This window comes from Neofelis nebulosa, chromosome 8, assembly GCF_028018385.1.
Source record: "Neofelis nebulosa isolate mNeoNeb1 chromosome 8, mNeoNeb1.pri, whole genome shotgun sequence".
NCBI lineage: Eukaryota > Metazoa > Chordata > Mammalia > Carnivora > Felidae > Neofelis > Neofelis nebulosa.
This window is the reverse complement of record NC_080789.1, coordinates 105,343,418-105,363,184: the sequence shown is the minus strand read 5'-3', so window position 1 is coordinate 105,363,184 and position 19,767 is coordinate 105,343,418. Positions and strand designations below refer to the sequence as shown.

Sequence of the window (19,767 nt, the reverse complement as noted above, 5' to 3'; positions counted from 1 at the left end):
CTCTCCTGACAGGCCTGTCCCGGCAGCCCCTCACCTCAGGGGCCTCTGCCATCCTGCAATCACCAACAACTCTTTTGCTCCTCCACTCAGCCTGATTCTCTTTTCTCTCCCGAGGTACAAGCCCAGGCTGCACCGTGACCCAGTCCCCGCTCCTCTTCTCTCACTCTTTCCCATGGCTTCTCTTATTATTATTTTTTTAATGTTTATTTTATTTTTGAGACAGAGAGAGACAGAGTGCGAGTGGGGGAGGGGCAGAGAGAGAGGGAGACACAGAATCTGAAGCAGGCTCCAGGCTCTGAGCTGCCAGCACAGAGCCTGACGCGGGGCTCCAACCCACAGACCGTGAGATCATGACCTGAGCCTAAGTCAGGTGCTCAATCGACTGAGCCATCCAGGCTCCGCCCCCCTCCCCTCGCCCCACCCCCACCCCCAACCCTCGGCTTCTATTTTGTTGTGTCTACCAGTATGTAAAATCTCTTCCCCATCCTTCTTTGCCACCCTGCAATTGTGGTGGGGAGCAGATTGTTTGACAGTTTTCCAAATCCACCCTGTGGCCTCCACCCAGGACAGCCAAGGACATCAGTCCCTCTTTGATCATTTTTAAGGTGAAAAACATCACATGTTTCTGGGTGGTCTTTTCTGGTGTATAATCTCCCCATTTTGCAGAAGGTGAAACTGAGACCACAAAGGGGCTTGCACCAGGCTTCCTGCTCTTGTGAGGCCTCTTCCCCCAGGGGCCGTCTCCACTTCAACGGGGGTCCAACACTAGCGGGGGAAGCGCCCTCTGTGCTCATGTTACTGAGGATTGTCACTAAGTGCACCCTGACTTCATCTTCTCTCTCCATCCTGTGCGATATTAACCATTATCCTGTTATTTTGTATTACATGTGAAGAAACCAGCTCACAAAAGAGCTGCTCCTGCAGAGGGAGCTGCACACATCACATGCCTTGCTGGCATCTCCTGGGCCAGGCAAGCCTGCCTCCTTCCCCATCTAGTGTTGATGCCCTGGGGGCAGCTGTCTTACCCTGATGCCTGGCTGGAGCCAGTGAGGGGCCCAGGGGAGGGACAACTGGGCACCATCATGGTCACAGTCATGTGCTGGGAGTCACTTCACTATTGGCAGTCAGCACAGAAGCTGTGGGGCCATCCCTCAGTTTCAGAGCTGGCCTGGGCACCCAGAAGCCACAGCAGGGAGCAATCCCCAACCCCTTTCCTTCCCCCTTCCCCTCTCTGGTGCTTTCTCTGGCCCCTGGTGGTGACTTTTTTCTTTCTCCCCTCCCTCCCTCCCTTCTTTCCTTCCTTCCTTCCTTCCTTCCTTCCTTCCTTCCTTCCTTCCTTCTTTCCAACAAACATGCATTTCCTCCTGTATGCAAGACGCTCTGCTTGGGACCTGGTGTAAGTGACAAACAACACAAACACAGACCCTTTCCTGGTGAGAGAGAAACATTATACACAGAGTCAAAAATAATCATTTCATTGTAATTGTGGCGAATCCTATGTAGGCAAAGGACAGGCTTCCGTGAGAGGACAAAATATGTATTTCATATTTTGGAAAGGCCCCTTTACGGAAATGACATTGAGCTGAGACCTGAATGATGAGGAGCTGACCAAGGGAAAGGGAGGGGTGGGGGAGCTTTCAGGCAGAGGGGGGAAAGCATATGCCAAGGCCCTGTGGTAGGAAAGAACTTCCAAGGACCTAGAAAGGTCAATGAGTCTGCAATGCAGAGAGTAAAGGGGACAATGGAGAGTGGCAGGCTGTGGGGCTAGAGAGGCAGGCAGGGGTTTGACCAGACAGAGCTCTGTGAGTCACAAGAGGATTTCGGAGTTTAGCCTGAATACAACAGGAGACAATAGGATATGATCAGAGGAGTGATACGAGCCAGTTTGTTTTATGAAGATTTCTCTGGCTACTGGGGGAGAATGAGTGGAAAAGGGATGGCAGGGAACAAGAATGAAGCAGGAGCCCTGTTAGGATGCTACTGCCAAGGCCCAAGTTAGGGCTGATGGAGCCTAGGCTAAGGTGGAGACCAAGTGGATAGGCGATCTGAGATACATCCTAGAGGAAGAACTGATGGGAGCGGGCAATGGAGGGAAGGTGGGAGGTGAGGAAAAGAGGAGTCAATGGTGAGTCTCCAAGCCCTGGCTTGAGCACCTGAGGGCCTGGTGGTGCTATTTTTTATGCCGAGTCCATGATGGGATGGACACATATGCTGAAGGAGAGACCGAGACTGCAGATTTGGACACGTTATGTCTGAGATGCTCTTTCCTGGAGTACCAATTTAGTATCTACTAAACCATCGTCCTTAGCACCCAAAGTCTTGTCTTTCCTATTTTACAAATTATAACCCTGCCTGGACCCTTCTTTGCCTCCAGTCACTACCCCTTGCCTCTACTCTTCTTTGGAGCCAAACTGCTAGGTGGTCCCTATGCCTGCTGTCTCCACGTCCTCAATCCCATTCACCTTTCAATCCGCTCCAGCCAAGCATCTACCTCCAGCATTCCACGGAAACTTTGCTTGTCAAGGCCACGCTGGCCGACATGTTGCAAGTCCAATGGCACCAACTTTTCATCCCAGCAGCCTCTGGGCAGCACCGACATGCTAATCATTCCCTTCTTGAAACACTCCTCTCTCTTGCTTCCCTCACACCACCCTCCCCTAGGTTGACTCTTTCCTCCCTGAAGGTACACCTCCTTCATGAAGGGCCTCCTTCTGCTGCACCTCTATCTTAGGACTAGACACCAGGCTCCTTTTCCCCTCTTTTTCTTAAATGACTTTTTAAAAGTTTATTTATTTATTTTGAGAGGGAGAGACACACGGGAGGGGCAGAGAGAGAGAGACAGAGAGAGAGAGAGAGAGAGAGAGAGGGAGAGGGAGAGAGGTTAGAATCCCAAGCAGACTCCACACAGCAGAGAGCATGATGCAGGGCTCGAACTCATGAACTGTGACATCATGACCTGAGCCAAACCGGTAACCATCTGAGCCACCCAGGCACCCCTCCCTTCCTGCTCTTAACAACTTCTCTCTAGGTGGCCTTACCCAATTCGCTGGCTCTGAATGTCCCCTTCAACAGCTCTTAAGTGTTTCTCTCTTGTGATGCATTCACCCTTTTAATTTAAAAAAAAATTTTTTTTAACGTTTATTTTTTTTTGAGACAGAGAGAGACAGAGCATGAACGGGGGAGGGTCAGAGAGAGGGAGACACAGAATCTGAGACAGGCTCCAGGCTCCGAGCTGTCAGCACAGAGCCCGACACGGGGCTTGAACTCACGGACCGCAAGATCATGACCTGAGCCGAAGTTGGCCGCTTAACCGACTGAGCCACCCAGGTGCTCCCACCCTTTTAATTTTATTATTAGTCACCAACTAGTTAATTCTTTTTGGTTGATCTGTATTGTTTATAAAAGACAACGTTGCTGAGTCCAGAGGGCACACGTAAACCATAGACTCTGCATTTGATTGGAAGTTGACCAACACACTTCTGAGTGCCTTGGTTGCTGAATTCCCCTGGGCTCTCTGGTCTGAATGGCAGTCAGGGGGGCAACACTCACAAGACCACAGGTTGTGCTGGCATCTCTTGCAGGGAAGTCAGGCTGCCCGCATTTCACCTTTCAGCTGCTATTTAATATTTTAACATGTTTTCAGTAAATACTTGACACTATCTGATTTGAGGAATTCTTCAGATGAAATGTCCCCAAACCCAGCATCTCCCCTCCCAAACTGAATAATACATGCATGTTTATTTGGTATAATTTCACAAATTACCCTAGAGAGCCTGAGAGCACAAATATATTCACATACAAAGACTGTTCCAAATCCTTAACAGCTCAGGAGGCTGTTTCCTGCGATCTGGCTGCCTCTGCTCTCCTCCAGCCTGTCACCTGCCTCACCATGTCTCCAGGCTCCGAGGACTCCTCTCTCCTGGGCCACTGCCCAGGCTAAGGGTCTCCTCCTTCCTCAAATTTCTCCCCACGACTGTGACTGCAGTAGCCTCCCTAACTGGCCTCCCTGCCTCCAAGTCATGTTCCAGAACAATCCTTCCAGGACACCCATTTGGTCCTGCCACTCACTCCTTTGTTTATATTTTTCAAGGGCTTTCCACATCCCTAGCATGAAGCCCAAGTTTCTCAGCCGAGCAAGCAAGGCCCTGTTAGCCACTCAGCTTCTGCCCCTTTCACGTACCGCCTCCCCTCCTGCAGTCTGGCTCTCAAGCCTACATGCTTTTGCACACAGTGTTCTTTCTTCTTGCCGCCCAACCCCTACCTGGAGGTCCCTGTTGAGCGATCCATCTCTCTAGGAGTCCCCCTCGACCTCCATGCTATCCCAGACAGGCGTCTGTCCACCAGTGCAGGTGTCTCCTGTGTCATAACATTTACCTGCCTGTCTTCCCACTCGGCTCTGTGCTCTTTCCGGCACAGGCAGTTCTTTTCCCCTCTGCATGTCTGGCGCACATACGAATTCAATAACTGTTCCCGGGATGAATGAATGTGTGAGTGAGAGACCAGCTGGGTGAATGAATGGGACCTTGAGCATGTGCTCGGCTGGGGAGGGAGCCCAGGGGCCTGAGCTTCTGGGAGCTCTGCCCGGCGGTCCAGGATTGCCAGGCCTGCTTTGCCAAGGTCATCTGGAGCTCACCCCGAGACTGGATGGAGCTGCCCAGGAAATGGCCCTGCAGATTCCAGACCGTGGGCGGTGAAGCAGGGTGGAGTACATGTGCTTCCCACTTCCTTCAGCCTCACGTGCAGGTGAGTGAGTGATGAGAGCCGGGGCTAACTGGTGCCCATTAAACCGCTTCCAACCGAGCACGGCTGCACCTGCCCAGGGAGGTGCCGCTGCGGATCCACAAATGAGTGAATCAGGGGAGCAAAGCTTCTGTCCAGGCCTCCCTCTCTCTCTGTCCTGTGGCAAGTACCTCACAGGGGCTGGGCAAGCAGAAGCACAGATGTTCCCTGCATCTGCATACACAGGTACGATCTGGCATAAAATTGTTTGTTAATACTGATCAATGCGTGGAGTCAGTGTGTTGCAGGGAAATGAAGCGTCATACACGACTGTGATCAAAATGAATTTCGTCATCACAATTTTTTTAAACGATAGCAAGACAGCGTCTGGCAGACAAAGGAACTGACTGGGAGCTGAAAATAGGTAATGATAGCAGCAGGGATTTTTAATTGGCCAGAAGAGACAGCAAAGATCTGGAAGGTGAGGCGCACGCAGGCTGAGGCTCGGCAGAGGTGCATGTGCTGCAGACGGCGGTGGGGCGGGAGGGTCCGGGTGGGGGCACTGGCCCTCGGGGAGGAGACTAAGCCCGGGTTTCAGGATTAGGATGGAAAATGAAACCGCCTACTGCCATGGGATATAGGAACCTTGGTTTTATTTCTGCAGTTCTTGGCTCATACAATTCAATTAAAAATATCCCCATCCACCAGAGAGTTATTTTTGTTAGGCACAACTCATAACATGCCCAACAAAGGTCAAGGCTTTTTGGAAAAGTGCAACGTGGCTCAGAAAATAGAGCAGAAGGGAGCTGACGCAAGAGGACCTGCCAGCGTCCCTGATGGTGACATGGGAACAAAGAAAAATCTCGTCGGGGAGGGCCCCAGAAGGGATGGCTGCCAGTCACACCTTGAGGACTCAGGAACCAAAAGAACCAAGTTTAAACTACCCAAGTGAATTAGAAGTCAATGTGGATGTCTGAGGTGATTTTCCCTTTGCTCGGCCTGGGGCAGCATCCCTGTCTGCTGGGGGTTCTCGAACTTGAGTGGGCATCAGAGCCCCCTGGCAGGCTTGTTAACCCACAGTTGCTGCCCCCAGAGTTCTGACTGAGCGGGTCTGGGCCGGAGTCTGAGAACTGACATTGCTAACAGCTTTTCAGGTGGTGATACTGCTGCTGCCGTTCCGGGGACCACACTTGGAGAACCACTGCTCTGTGCCATTAACAGTGGGTGGAATGAGAAGTCAGCTGTTGGTGTCAGACACCCTTGGGGTTGAATCTGGCTCCCATCATTTAGCCTTTTTCAGTTCAGGTCCCTTAGCCTCTCCATGCCTCCCTTTTTCCATCTACAGAATGGAGCAGACAACTATAACATCTAGTGGGCAGGTGGTTATGAGTTTTGAAAGAGACATTTTATTATATAAAGTGCCTGGTCTGTAACAGAGCTTAGGAAATGACAGTTTTCATTAGGCACCTGGAGACCAAGTCTGAGTTGACATATCAAGTAAGTGAGGTTGAAGTCCATTCTAGCATAGGTATTAAGACCTTTCCCTCATGAACAGTTCCATCTGCCATCTCTAGACATTCATCTGACTCCTTAAAATGTCCATCTATCAGGGAGAGGGGAAACTGGTTCTAGCTCAGACCTCTTGAGATTTTATGAATCAGTTTCTCAGTCCCGCTTTCTTTTCAGATGAGCAGAGTGAGCAAAGGTGAGTCAAGGGACGGGATAGTACCTGATTTCATTCAATCTGCCACTGGCCAGGGGATTAGTCATTTCTTCTCTCCTGGCCTCAGTTTCTGCCCGGGTGAGATGAGACGGCTGGACCAGCAGGCCGTGCAAGGGGTCTTCCAGCACTACATTTCACTACTGGGGTCTGACAAAAACTACAAGGCATTTGGACCACACGTCCCTTGAGATAAGGCACAGGGGAGGGCGGCTTGGGTTATAGAACCATTGTGCCTGCCATCATTGATCTCAGCCATTGGTTAGCTCTGTGATTGTGGGCAAGTTACCTAACATCTCTGTTCCTCTGCTCCCACGTTTGGCACAGATCAACGGCACTCACCTCACAGAGCTGCTGTGAAGACGGAATGAGATTTTGCATGTATGGGTCTTGGCGCAGTGCCTGCTGGCACACAGCGAATGCTTGATAGATGTGAGCTGTCAGTGTTATGTCTCACAGCCTGCTCAGTCGCAGCTGGCCCTCCTAAAAACCCCAGGAGAATGTAATCTCAGGAAGCCCCTTTCCTAGAATCCTGCTCCCTGGAAATCCCACTTCAACGAGTGGTGGGTTGAAGCCACACCTGAGAATCACATAGGGATGTCAAGAGCCCTCCAGAGCTAGGACCCGAGCTATCAGGAAGGGGCTGGGTGGTAGGTCTTTGTATGAAAGCCCAACTTAGATGCTAACGTGACCAAGCCAAAGGGAGTCTCCACTCTGGACTTGTTCACCCCATGCTTGGGGTCCAAAAATCTCCACTATAGGAGTAAGTGGGTCTGAAATGTTCATGACTCTTTATTATTAAGGAAAATCTCTCATCTGTCAGTGTGTGTGTGTGTGTGTGTGTGTGTGTGTGTGTGATGGGGGTGGGGGGGCAAGGGGGAAGGGCACTGGAGAGGTGAGGGGTCAAGATCATAAACTTAAAGACTTCACTTTCAGAAGAGACTCCCGCCTTCCATCCCCCTGGGCGGCCACAGTGTCAAACTTTCAAAGCAGTGGAAATAACCCCAAAGTCTATCCCTGCCTACCCGGGGCCTCTTCCACCCTCCTCCAGACCCACAGGGGTCTGCATGGGCCCCAGCCTCCTCTCTCCTTCAGTGGAATTCTTCAGAAATAAAGTAACCATTCTGAGGTTACACGTGACACAATGGGCAGGATATTCTCAAGTAATTTCTTCCTAGCCATGAAAGGCTAGAGCCTTCCAGCCTGTTGAGTTTGACAGACAATCTGTCTTCATTTCTGAATGTCCCCTAAGAAGAACAAATCTGTTACACTCTGGCCAACACATTTCCAAGGAAATGAAATAATGCAGTCTGACTAAAATGTCAAACTCTAATATTGAACAAAAGATGGGAGTAGACACAGTGAGAGAAAGAACACCCAGGAAACTCTTCTGGCAACCCAACCCAAGAGCTGCCCTTCGCACACTGCTATGGAAAGGACAGACACTGCTGCCCTTCATGTGTATGTGATTCACATTGGAAAAGATCACCCAGCCCAGAAAAGAGACCACTCACAGCCAGCGTGGAACATTCCCCCATCCACTGGCCTTCAAACCTGCTGAAGCGAACATTTCAGAAGGGAAATAGAGCAGAGTCAAATTTCCCAGCCATGTGAAAACAGAGAGAAAAGCTTCCAGCACCAACGGATCCTAACCCCAGCTGATGTCTGGCTCCCTCTGCTAAGCCAACACTGCCCCTCTCTCCTCGGCATCAGAGGGGGCTTCCCCAGAGTGCAGGATGGTCCCCAAAGGAGCTCTCCCTTCCCTAGCAAGCTTCAGCATGTTCTCGTTGTCCGGGGAATAGACCTGATCCCAAACCAGACATGGGGTGGTCTGAGGTTTCCCTGGCCAGGGTGGGGAGGTGTTCAATGCCTTGTGTTTTCAAGTGGGAGAAATAATAACAGAAATGGCTAATATTTATAAACAACTTCCTAAGCATCAGTCACTGACTTAAGCACTTTACATGCATTTAAAAATTTTAACTCATATGACATGGGTAATATTTTTCCCATTTGACAAGTGAGGAAACAGGCTGGTTTCTCCTTTAAAAACAAACCAAAGCTGGGGCGCCTGGATGGCTCAGTCGGTTAAGCATCCAACTCTTAATTTCCACTCAAGTCATGATCTCAACATTCATGAGATCAAGTCCCACATCAGGCTCTGTGCTGACAGTGCAGAGACTGCTTGGGATTCTCTGTCTCTCCTTTTTTCCCTCTGCCCCTCCCACTCACTCTCTCTCTCTCTCTCAGAATGAATAAATAAACTTAAAAAAATAAGATAAAAAAAAACCCAAAACTTTCCTAGGTAACCAGTGGAATGGATGTGGCCCTTTGAGCTCAGAATGCCTTCTATTATTATCTGATAAATCCTGGTTAAATACATTCCTTCTTGGAGTGTATCTTCCATGGAAACAGGGTACTAAGCAGTGAAGAGATCAGCTTCCAAGGGCACCAAGGGTCAGATTCTGGAGGCAATGTCACCACATCAGATGTAGGTGCTCAGACATAAGTCAGCACCTGAGGTGGATTCTGCTCAGCCCCTTCTCTCTTCCCTTCCTCCACAGGCCCACAAGCAGTTGGTCGTGGTGGGGGTCCCACCCCATCCCCTACTAGAAGCCTCTACCCTCTCCTCTTCTTGCCTGGCTGCATCTTGGAGAGTGCTGGGGCTGGGGCTGTCTCAGTCTCCAAGGGGTTGGGTGATTTATGTCCTTTTATTCAGCAAGCAGCTTTGTACAGAACGGACGCGACATGCTGAATGTCACCAGGCGGGGGCAGGGAAGCTGTGTGGAATCCCAATGAAGCCTTTTCAGCCTGAGCGAAATGGCACTGGTGACTTTGTTACTGTGTGTTTTCTCTGGTGGGAGGAAGGAAGAGGTAGCAGACCCTGAGAGGGTGCAGGATAGCTGGCTTGGGTGGCAGGGAAACCCTCCGAACCCCAACGTCTGGCTCCCCGGCGAGTGCCTGCCCTTTCCTGGCTCTCCATCTCCTGTGGGCGCCCCACAGGAGACAAGCCAGCCGGTCAGCAACGCGCACTTGGGTGAAGAGGCTCCTTTCTGTGGAGCTCTTAACGTGTAGCGGCTGAGCGTGCCAGGGTCTCAGTACCAGGGGCCTGCATGGCTGCAGAACAAAACACGAGGGGCTGAGGCACCCACTGGGGCAGACTAGGGCTCTGGTCTGCACTCCACTCTCCTGAAACCACAATGCCTGCTGGAGGTTCCTTGGCCCTTTGTCTCCTTTCCATACTCCTCTCCTCTCTCCCCTTGACACCTGGGTCTGTAAGTTCCCCCCAGCCCACAGCTAAGCCTATTCCTCACTGCCCCCATCCCACATTCCCACGGGTGCCCAGCTCAGCCCCATTCCCAACACGGAGTAGGCACTCAACGTCTGTGGAACGAATGGAGAACTCTGGTCCCCCAGCACTGCTCTGGAGCTTGCGGGCTGCTCTGGGATGAGCCGGTAGCATGACAAAGCATGACCTGGATGTTTAGGGCAAACAATTCTGCATGATCCCAGTGTGCTACAAAGGCCCTGAGGAGTGGGAAAGACCACAGATTCACAGGAGTCGAAGGGACCTCTGGGAGCACACAGCCCGACCCTCCCACTTTACAGGTGAGGAAACTGAGGCCCAGGGGAGGCCTCCCAGCATGTGAGGATCAGAGCCAGGGTTCAGAGCAAGCCCTCTCAGGCCCGGCTTTCTCCTGCCACCACACACTGCCCTCTCATCCAGAGCCAGATCCCCACCTCAGCTGCTAGCCGGGTCCCCAGCTTGGGCTGCAGTGCTAATCTGTCTCCAGCCGGCACACTCAGTCTCCCGGGGAGGATGGTAATCAGTTTGCACTGTGCGGTGGAGGCACCACTGGGGCTGGAGGAAAAGCATGTGTTCCTAGAACTCCAGGTCACTGTGGGCCTAGCAGGTCAGAATTTCAGGGCCAGACACACAGGGACTGGAGAAGGCAGAAGAGACAGCAGTCAGTCAGGGCCTGTGCCCCCAGAGCAGAGAGACAAAGCAGGGTCACCCAGGGGTGGGGGCAGCTGGCAAGAACTAAACAATGAGGCATAGCCCCCCCCCCATGCCCCCTCCTAGGGAACAGAGGAGTAGAACGGGGACAAATAGACAATGAAAAGGCCAGAGAGATGAGCCAGATGGGAGAAAACACGGTGAGGAAGGAGACAAAGAAAACCTGATCTTTCTCCTCTTTCTATCATTTCCTCAGGGCATCCCCTCAGGGCCCCCTGCATAGCAGAGGTAGTGGTGGGGAGGAAGGGGAGCCCAAGGGAGAGGGAGAGGAAAGGAGGGGAGAAGGAAACCCTGCACACCTATCAGTTTACTTTTCTTTGCAGGCACTCAGAGCATCTTAAGACCTAATGGAGGGGGGCGGGGTCTGAATGTCCAAAGCTGCAGAGAGTCAGAGGCAGGACCTGGGTTCAGTCAACTAAGGGGCATCCGGGGATTTCAAGGTCCCTCAGCTGGGTCCAAGCCCCTGCTCTTTGGACTGTACTCAGTGAAACAACTACCAGTGAATTTAGAAATGTGATAGGGATTCCAGAGGACAACTGGTCTACCCCTCATAATCCAAACCCTCCACTCTACAGGCATGGAAATGCAGGCCCAGAGAGCAGGGACTTGTAGAAAGACACAGCACCAAAACTCCTTCATAAACAGAAGCCATGTCTCTGAGCTCCCACTCCAGGGACACGGACAACCCTGCCAGTCAGCCCATGCTCCCAAACCCTTGAGCAGGAGCCCCCTGCCCCCATGTAGCAGGCCCTTGCTGTTCTGAGAGCAAGTACAAAGGAAAGAGGTCTCTCAGGAATACTTCTGAGGAAACACTTCTGCTGACTACCCAAGAGAGAGGGGGGAAGTGGGGCGAGGGGGGGTGCTTCTTACATCATGGTGACCTTCAAGAAGGAAGTGAGCTTAAGGAGACTGGATCAGGCTTCATGGGGCCTCACCCTCTCTTTGCCAGGGAGAAGGGTGCCAGGGAGAGGTGGCTCCAAGGCCCCAGGGATGCCCTGTGGCTCCCGGGGTGGCGAGTGTGAAGAGACTCTCATGTGCTCAAGCCTCCACATGAACAAAGCTGAACACAGCAGTCCCCTCATCCTGCCCCCATCTATTGATCTTGGTGGTAAATATATCTTTACAGAATCACTCTATTTCTTGCTCTAAAAACCCTCAGTCTAACTTCTTTTTTCTGCCTCCTGTTTGCCTCCACCAATATGACACTGAGTCCATGTGGGGAGCAGACCAGCCTCTGGGGGCTTGGAGGCGGGGCAGATGCCCGCTAGAGGGTGGGCTGAGGCCTTTCACCAGGCAGAGATGGCCCCAGTGCAGACATAGTCCCCTTCTTTTCCAGACTCATTCTCTTGCCCCCTGAGGGTAGCAGGGAGGGAGGCCTTTTTGTCTCCTTTGACCATTCCTGTACCCCTGGTTCCTTCAATGGTACCCTGCCAGAGGGCGCTCAGTAAATGTCTACAGGACTTTGGAGGGGGAAACAGAGGCTGGTCAAGATTGGGCCAAGACTCCAGGGGTCCTGCTCACTCCCCTGCATCCTAGGGGACCCTAGGTGGATGGGCCAGGGAGAGGGGCACTCACTCCAGCACATCGCGGTTGAACTGCTTCTTGCTGTTGCCCAGGAACTCCCCGATCATCTGCCGGCTGAGGCCCTTGCGCTGGAGCAGGAAGTGGGCCACTCCAATGGGGGTGTCAGGGATGAAGCCTCGGGAGATCAGGAACTGGATGCCTTTGTCCGGGTTTCTAGGGGTGCGGGTAGAGGTGGGAAGAAGGAGTAGAGAGTGAGCCAAGGCCATCCATGACTACTTTCTTCCAGCCCATGGAGCCCATAAAGGTGCCTGGAGGTTTCTGGGAAGAATTCCTATGAAATGCTAGGATTCCTTCCACTGCAGAGGGGCTCTGGATCCAAAGCACCTCTCTCCAGAGCCTCACTTTCCTGCACACCGCCCCCCCCCCCCACCACACACACACACCCAGGAGTGAAGGTAGCATGGGGAGGGAAGGGGTTGGAGGAGGTTTGGCCAAAATGAGTGAATTCCAGAACAGGTGGAGAGGTGTTCTTCTGTGTTCCCTGAGGGCCCTGAGTCCTGCCACCAAAGCCCTTCCTCCCTGTCTGTATTCTGTTGTGTATACTCAGTTCCCAGCCTGGAATCTGGAAGGAGGGTGAGACTGAGGGGCTGAGGTGAGCTCTCCTACCACACTGTCCATAGTGTCCATAGACTCCTGCTCTCCACCATTTACTTTCTCAGGCTCCAGTCTCTACATGTGGGTGTGGGTGCCATGTCTTCAGGCAAATGTACTCACAGTGTGGTCTGCACATCCATGCTGTTCCCTGAACTGTGTCTTATTGGTTCAGGAGAAGACAAGTACAGAGAGAGAGGGTAAGCATTTAGAACCTTTTATAGCACTTTGACATTTTCAGGATAACCAAGCATGTGATTGTTTTTCTAGCAGTTCATTTTTATTGCATTTTACAGAAGTATCAGCCCACAATATGTCAGGTAAAAACCCAAACTGGTCCTTCACCACAGATAGTTTGAGAACCACTATCTTGAGGGGTCGCAGTTATCTGTGTGCGTGTGAGCGTGCACGCAGAAGTCGTGCTGTGGAGGTGTGAGGGTGGGGGCTGGGTTCACCAGGGGGCAGCCTGACTTGGAGGAAAGAACGATGGACCAGCAGCCAGACCGGCCTGAAGCTCACCGGCTACGTCACTGTCACCGTGTGCAACTCGCCTGACCTGTGTGAGCCTGTTTCTTTTCTATAAGATGGCACAGTAATGCTACCTGTAGATATTGTTCAGAAGTTAGCAAGATGTCTTATGCAAGGTGAGCCATGAACGGGCGCTATTCCCTCTAGAATACAAGCTTCTTGAGACTGGGGGATGCGTCCTACCTGTCTTTGTGGTCGCCATGTCATGGCACTCAATAGATAACAGCTGAGTGAATAGATGCACGTCCATGTGGCTGGAAGGGGTGTTCTGGGCTCTGAAGGAAGGCTCAGGGCTCTGAAGGAAGGGGTGAATGGAGGGTGGAGATGAGTGAACCTATACTTGAGGCTTCCATGGGAGCAACATGTGCTTGCCACCAGCTGTATATATTCTAGTTGCTAGGACAGTTTTGACTGGGTGTCTGGCTGGGGATGCCATTTTTCTGCTTCCGTTCTCCTGTTCTCTTTCTGTCCCCCCTCTGTTTGCTTCACCCCAGCTTCCTTGTCTCCCCCTTTTATCCATGTCCTTCTCCTGCCTTTAATCTGTATTCCTTATTCTAGGTCTCTCCTCTCCCACCCCACTGGCCTTTGGTCACTGCCTCCTCGCCCATCCTCTCCTGTCTCCTTGACATCATCCCCAGAAGATAATGCTGTTTCCCTAACTCCGGTCCTACCTGAATGATTTCTGCTCAATCCTCATACGACCGGTACTATTATTCACTGAATACTGTATTTTTTTTTTAAATTCTCTCGCTTTTCAAGTCCTAGCTTCATCGTAAGCAGTAATAGTGGTGAAAGCACGGGGCTTGATGTGTCGTTTTGTCCCTAATCCTTAAAATACATTTGTGACAATGGAAAATAGAACGTGTATTCCTACACAGTGTCTCAAGGAGCAGGCACGGCACACAAACGCCACGTGAGGGGAGGGAACTGGGAGGATGAGGACAATTACCTGGCTCCCTGCTCACCTTTACAGGTCCTCCCCCTCCCGCCCCCGCCCCCGCCTCTCCTTTGCGGCCTGGGAGTCCCTTGAGCTCCAGGCCCGGTGCTCACTCACATGTTGAAGAGGTTGAGGCCGATGCGATAGAGCCGTTTGCGCAGCGTGTCTGTGGAGAGCGTGGGCGACTTGCAGCTGGCGGGGTTCTCGCAGTGGTAGCGCGGCAGGCTCAGGATCATGGCCTGCAGGGCCTCCTTGGAGGCTGAGGCCGATGCTTCCGAGCCCGACTTGGCCGACTTGGTGGACGTGCTGCTGCTACTCAGCTGCTCCGAGTTGTCGCCGGCCTCGGCCTCCGTCTCCTTCCCCGCCTCCCCGGCCTCCTCCTCCTCTGCCTCTGCCTCCGAGACCGCTACCGCGGCCCCCTCCACCACGGCCTGGGCAGCCCCAGGTGGGTGCACGCCCAAGGCGGCGCTGGCTCCGGCCTCTGCGCCCGTGTTCTCGGCGGGAGCACCCCCCTGACCCGCGGTGGGGGCCTCGGGGGGCTCCTGCCCCGGGGCTTCGCCCTGCTCCGCTTTGCCCGCCGCCGCGGGCTCTGCCGGGGCCTGGGCGGTCTGCGCGCCCAAGCAGTTGGCCACCGACAGAGCCGTGGCGGAGGAGACAGAGATGTTCTGGTTGGCGATCTGCACGGTGACATCCCGGAAAGCCATCATGAGGGTGCTGCTGTGGCCCTGGGGCAGGCCGGCGACCTCGGCGGCCTCTTCCCCGGGCGCCGGGCGGGCGCTATTGAGCTCCCGCATCTCGGCCTCCAGGCCCGGTGGCCCCGCGCCCGCGTGCAGGGCCTGGTGGAGTTGGTAAGCGCCGCTCTCTTGCAGGGAGCACATGGTCTTGAGGCTCCAGGTGCTCAGGGCGTCGTCGATGGACTTGGCCAGGGACTGCACCTGCTCGGTGAAGGAGTCCTCCAGCTCGGTGAGCGTGCCCGCGAAGGTGGGCGGCAGGGAGGGCGAGCGCACCAGCGGCAGCCCCATGAGGCCGTAGCCCTCCATGAGCGCCTTCTCGGCCCCCAGGCTCTCGGCCGTGGGCGCCCGCACCTTGCGCAGGGAGATCCGCCGCGGCAGGCGGCTCTCCAGGAGGGAGTTGCGGATCTTCTCAAAGTTCTTGCTGAGCTGGTACTGGCGGAAGGCGGTTTGGATGGTGCAAGCGGCGCGCCGGGACACAAGGTGGCCCCCGTACTTGTGTTCTAGCATTTCAATCTGCGAAAAGAACCAGAGAGGAAGAGCGCAGTTAGGACTGGGAGTCACCGACTAAGCTTTGGCGGGGCCCGGCAGTGCACAGCTGGCGGGTACGGAGGGGCCAAGTCTGAGAACTCCCAGCGTGTCATGGATACTTGCCAAGATTCCTAGAGAGGTAGGATGTGGGACTGGCTTCCAGGGATTGGCCATGTCCTGGGGGCAGGGGACAAGTGTGTTACTTCTGCTTGTTGTGGTGGTTACTTATTTTTTTTTATTTACTTTTTTAAATGTTTATTTATTTTTGAGGGAGAGAGAAAGAGAGAGAGAGAGAGAGAGAGAGAGAGAGAGAGAGAGAGAGAGAGAACGCATGGGGAAAGCAGAGAGAGAGGGAGACAAGCCAAAGCTGCCTTCAGGCTCTGAGCTGTCAGCACAGAGCCTGAGGCGGGGCTCAAACTCGTGAGCTGTGAGATCATGACCTGAGCCAAAGTCAAAGGCTTAACTGACTGAGCCACCCAGGAGCCCCTGTGGTAGTCATTTTTAAATGCTCATATCAGAGATGCGTATGGAAACACTTATGGGTGACACACATGTTATCTTGAATTTGTATTAAAATACTTCATCAAAAAAAAATGGAACTGTTAGATGAAACAATGTTAATGGTAGTTATCTGGGAGTTTACTACAGTATTCTTTCTACTTGTGTGTACATTTAAAATAATAAAATAATACAAAATTAAAAATTAAAAAGAAATGCTAAAAAAAACCCCAACTCGCTGCTACACCTTGTTCACCTGCTTTCTTCCTCAGCATTCACATCAGTGCATTGCGGAAATCCCCGACCCTGGGATCATCATAACGGTTGGGACTGGGGTTTGATTAACGCTGTGTTCCTAGCACCCAGCCCTAGGGCTGGCACATAGTAGATGCTAACTAGATGAGATATGAGCAACCAATAATATTTCACCATGTTTCCCAGGGTCATGGAATGGGACAGATAGAAAGGCTAATTTTGTCCCTCAGTACCATGCTTCAACCTGCCTCCTGTTGAAGGAGGCTCACCAGGGACGGCAGCTGGAGTGACTGCCTCTCACAATGCCAACAATTTCCTGGGCTCCTTCCCTGTGGGTGCCCCCCACCGCTGGACCAGCAGAGGCACCCTTCTAGACCAGAAAATCTCATAGATACAACCCCAAACCCCAGGGACAATCCCAGGTAAAAGGAGATGATCTCAATCTTGCCTTCAGCTCTTCCGTCTTGCCATTCAGGGCCCTTCCCAACCCCAAACCTAGTGGCATTATGCTGTCTCTCTTCCCAAATCCAGCTGTCCTCTTGGAAGATAGTTGGGAAACTTCAGCTTATTGAGGTTTGAGTGGCCAATAAGGCCTCCTGTATGGCTCCCCTCAGAAGTGTTTGCATGTCACGAGGTACAAGGCCTTAAGCAGAATGTCTTCATGATCCTCATATTAAAGGGCTTTCAAGGTACTCTTAAAACTCACACCAAGTGTATTAGTTAGCTATAGCTGCATAACAAATTATCACAAGCTCAGCAGCTTAAAACAATACCCACTTATTTTTTCATAGTTCTGTACATTAGTAGTCTGGGCATGGCTCAACTGGGTTCTGTGCTTGAGATCTCACCTGGAAAAAATCAAATGTCAGCTGGGACTGCAGTCTCACACAAGGTTCAGGGTCCTCTTTCAAGCTCATTGCTGTTGGCAGAGTTCAGTTTCCTGAGATTCTAAGACTGAGGTCCTCACTTACAGATGCCTGCTGTTCCTGGCCACACAGTAGTTTGGCCATTCAGGGCCAACCAGAGGAGTGGCTCTGAGGCTTCACCTCCTTTTAAAGGGTTCACCTGATTAGGTCAGGCCACCCAGAATGATTTCCTTTGGATTTGGTCAAGGTCAACTGCATGGTAACCTAATGACAGAGTGATATCCTATTATACCCCCTAGTCCCATCCCCACTCAAGGGAAGGGAACAATACAGGATGTGCACATCAGGGGGCAAGAATCTCGGAGAGGGGCATCAGGAATCTGGGGGACCATCAGGATTCTGTCTATGGGGTTTTATCACGTACCCAGGATCTCCAGAGAAACATAGAAATTTCTGACATCTCAGAGGCATTTCATCACTGCTTTTGCAGAAATCATGTCAGAGGGGAGAGAGCTCAGCTCAGTCTCCCTGCAGAACCCTGCCAGGCTCCCTGAGGTCTGGAATGGAGATTGGCCTTGACTAGGCAGGAGAGCACTCCAAGGGGGAAGTTACAGAGAGTGAGGGAAACTGACCACTTAACTTTCTCCTTCCGTCAATTTCTGTCACACTCTTATCCCTCCTCAAGTCCCATGAGAAACTGACACCAGGGAGGAATTCATATTTCTTTCCCACCTGGCCTATTCACATTTCAAGGGAAACCTTAGACCCAAAAGCATTCTCTTCAGGTTATGAGATGCCATTGGCAACAGAGGGAAGGTATGAAATCCCATTGCCTGAAATGTTTCCAGAATGGTAAAGATGTCTATCCCCCTGGCACAGTATCATCCTATCTGGAGGCAGAAGGCTGGCTGAACTAACCCTAGGAGACTTCTACTAGCCAATGTCCCCATTGTCACCCAAGCAGAGAAGAAAACAAGATTTTAAATATCTTGAATCTGGTTCATCAAATCTTCCACTATACTGTAAGTCCCATGAAGGCAGAGACTTTGCCATGTTTACTGCTTTATCCCCAGTGCTTGGAGAATGCTCAGCACATAGGAGGCCTTCAAGGAATATTTATTGAATGGATTAAAGACTTAATTGCAAAGTTATCTTTGTGACTCTCAAAAACCACCCTAACTAACCCATAACTTTCTTTTCCTGGAGAGGATGCATTTCACTTGTGTTTCCAAACTCCACTGTGTCACTGGCCCCTTTCCACCTGCCTACAGACCCTCTCAGATCTCCCCAGTCTAAATCATAACTCCTCTTGACTCCCCAGCTCTGGGGCACTAGCCCAATATCTTTCTTTCTGTTTTCCACCAAACCTCTTGGAACACTAGTCTACACCCTCTGCTTCACTCCATGAGCAAATGGCAAATGGCTGATCCAAGTTTATATGCCCTGAGCCCCCAGCATCAGTCTTCTGCTCCCACTGGTTTTCTAAAATGACTCTTATGAAGGTAACCAGAGACCTTTCTTCATGAAACCTGAGGGTCCATCCTCAACCTTCCTCCTCCCTCTTTTCTGCAGCTCTTCGTATTTTTATCACCTTGAAACTCGGACCTCGGCTCTCATGACCCAGTCTACCTTGGTTTGCCTGCTTCCATACAGCACTTCCATACTATATTCTGACCTCAAAATCCTTAAGCATGCCAGTTACAAGTCATATGAGTGCCATCTTCCATTCTGCAGAGACATTTGAATTATTTTCCCATGCACTTCTGGACATCTTCCATGACTTTTACATTGGAGGTCATTAGAGCAACCTCCAGTAGCTGATAATTAACAACTAATTAAGAGGGAAACTATCTCCGGCAGAGCCTTTGTGGCAACTCTACAGTTGTCCTGCAGGCTAGTATCTTCTCACCTCCTGTGTGAGAACCTTGTCCACTATCATAACTTCACTGTACTTTAATCGGCTGATGAACAAGCCTTAGGGGAGATAATCAGCCCCAGATCTGCTTCTTCTCTGCTGGTTGGCCTTGGACAAGTTTCCTAACATCTCCAACTCTCAGTTTTCTTATCTGTTATGAAGCTAATCCTGCAGACTCTGTAGCTTGTTATGAGAATTGAATCATTTCATATGAACTTGTCACATAATCAGTGTGCAGTAAGTGGTAGCTATTTGATGACAATGATGATTCGGTGAATGACTCTCAAATTTCAATTCCTAAGCTTGATCCTAGATCCCTCTGTTCACCTATACAAAGCCACTGCCTTGCCCCACCTCCCCGAATCAGCTCTCAATGATTTCTTTATTTACCTTACAGCACTTTGGCTGTTATGCTATCCAGTCTGGGAACCTTGTATTTGTCCATGCATCCTCCTTTGCCCACCTTCTGCATTTGTCAGCCTCCAAGCCTTTATTCCACAACCTGCCCCACCCCCAAAACCTTTTGCATCATCCTGACCTTTCCACCAAACTGTTGCCACATGGGGCTCTCTTCGACTCCCCACTTGGACCACCCTGGCAGCCTCCCCACTGCCTCCCTGCTCCCTTCTCACACCCACCATCCATCCTACACTACATTACCCTGATGAAGGCTCTTGAGGAGCAGATGTGAATACAGACGTTCAGCTGCTTGAGAGCATTGCCCCAAATAAGTATATAAATGCTTCCTGCTGGCCTTCTGACCCTGAGCAATCTGGCCTCAGCCTACCTCCCATTTTCTACTACTACACCAAGCCTCTGTACATGCTGGCTCGACCCCTGCTCCTCCCCCAGCCCACACTAGGCTTTCCTGCTCTGA

At 51.7% G+C, this 19,767-nt stretch overlaps 1 protein-coding gene across 9 annotated transcripts in view; it reads right to left on the bottom strand.

The window, feature by feature from the left end:
• IQSEC3 (IQ motif and Sec7 domain ArfGEF 3) overlaps positions 1 to 19,767 on the bottom strand; it is a 106,692-nt gene that overhangs the window by 25,468 nt on the left and 61,457 nt on the right. For all 9 annotated transcript variants that reach the window (XM_058744063.1, XM_058744066.1, XM_058744069.1 and 6 more), the window contains 2 exons: positions 14,212 to 15,341; positions 12,030 to 12,191 (listed from right to left, as the gene is read on the bottom strand). In XM_058744063.1, the coding sequence (XP_058600046.1) occupies positions 12,030 to 12,191; positions 14,212 to 15,341 (1,292 nt within the window). The remainder of the gene's footprint in view (positions 1 to 12,029; positions 12,192 to 14,211; positions 15,342 to 19,767) is intronic.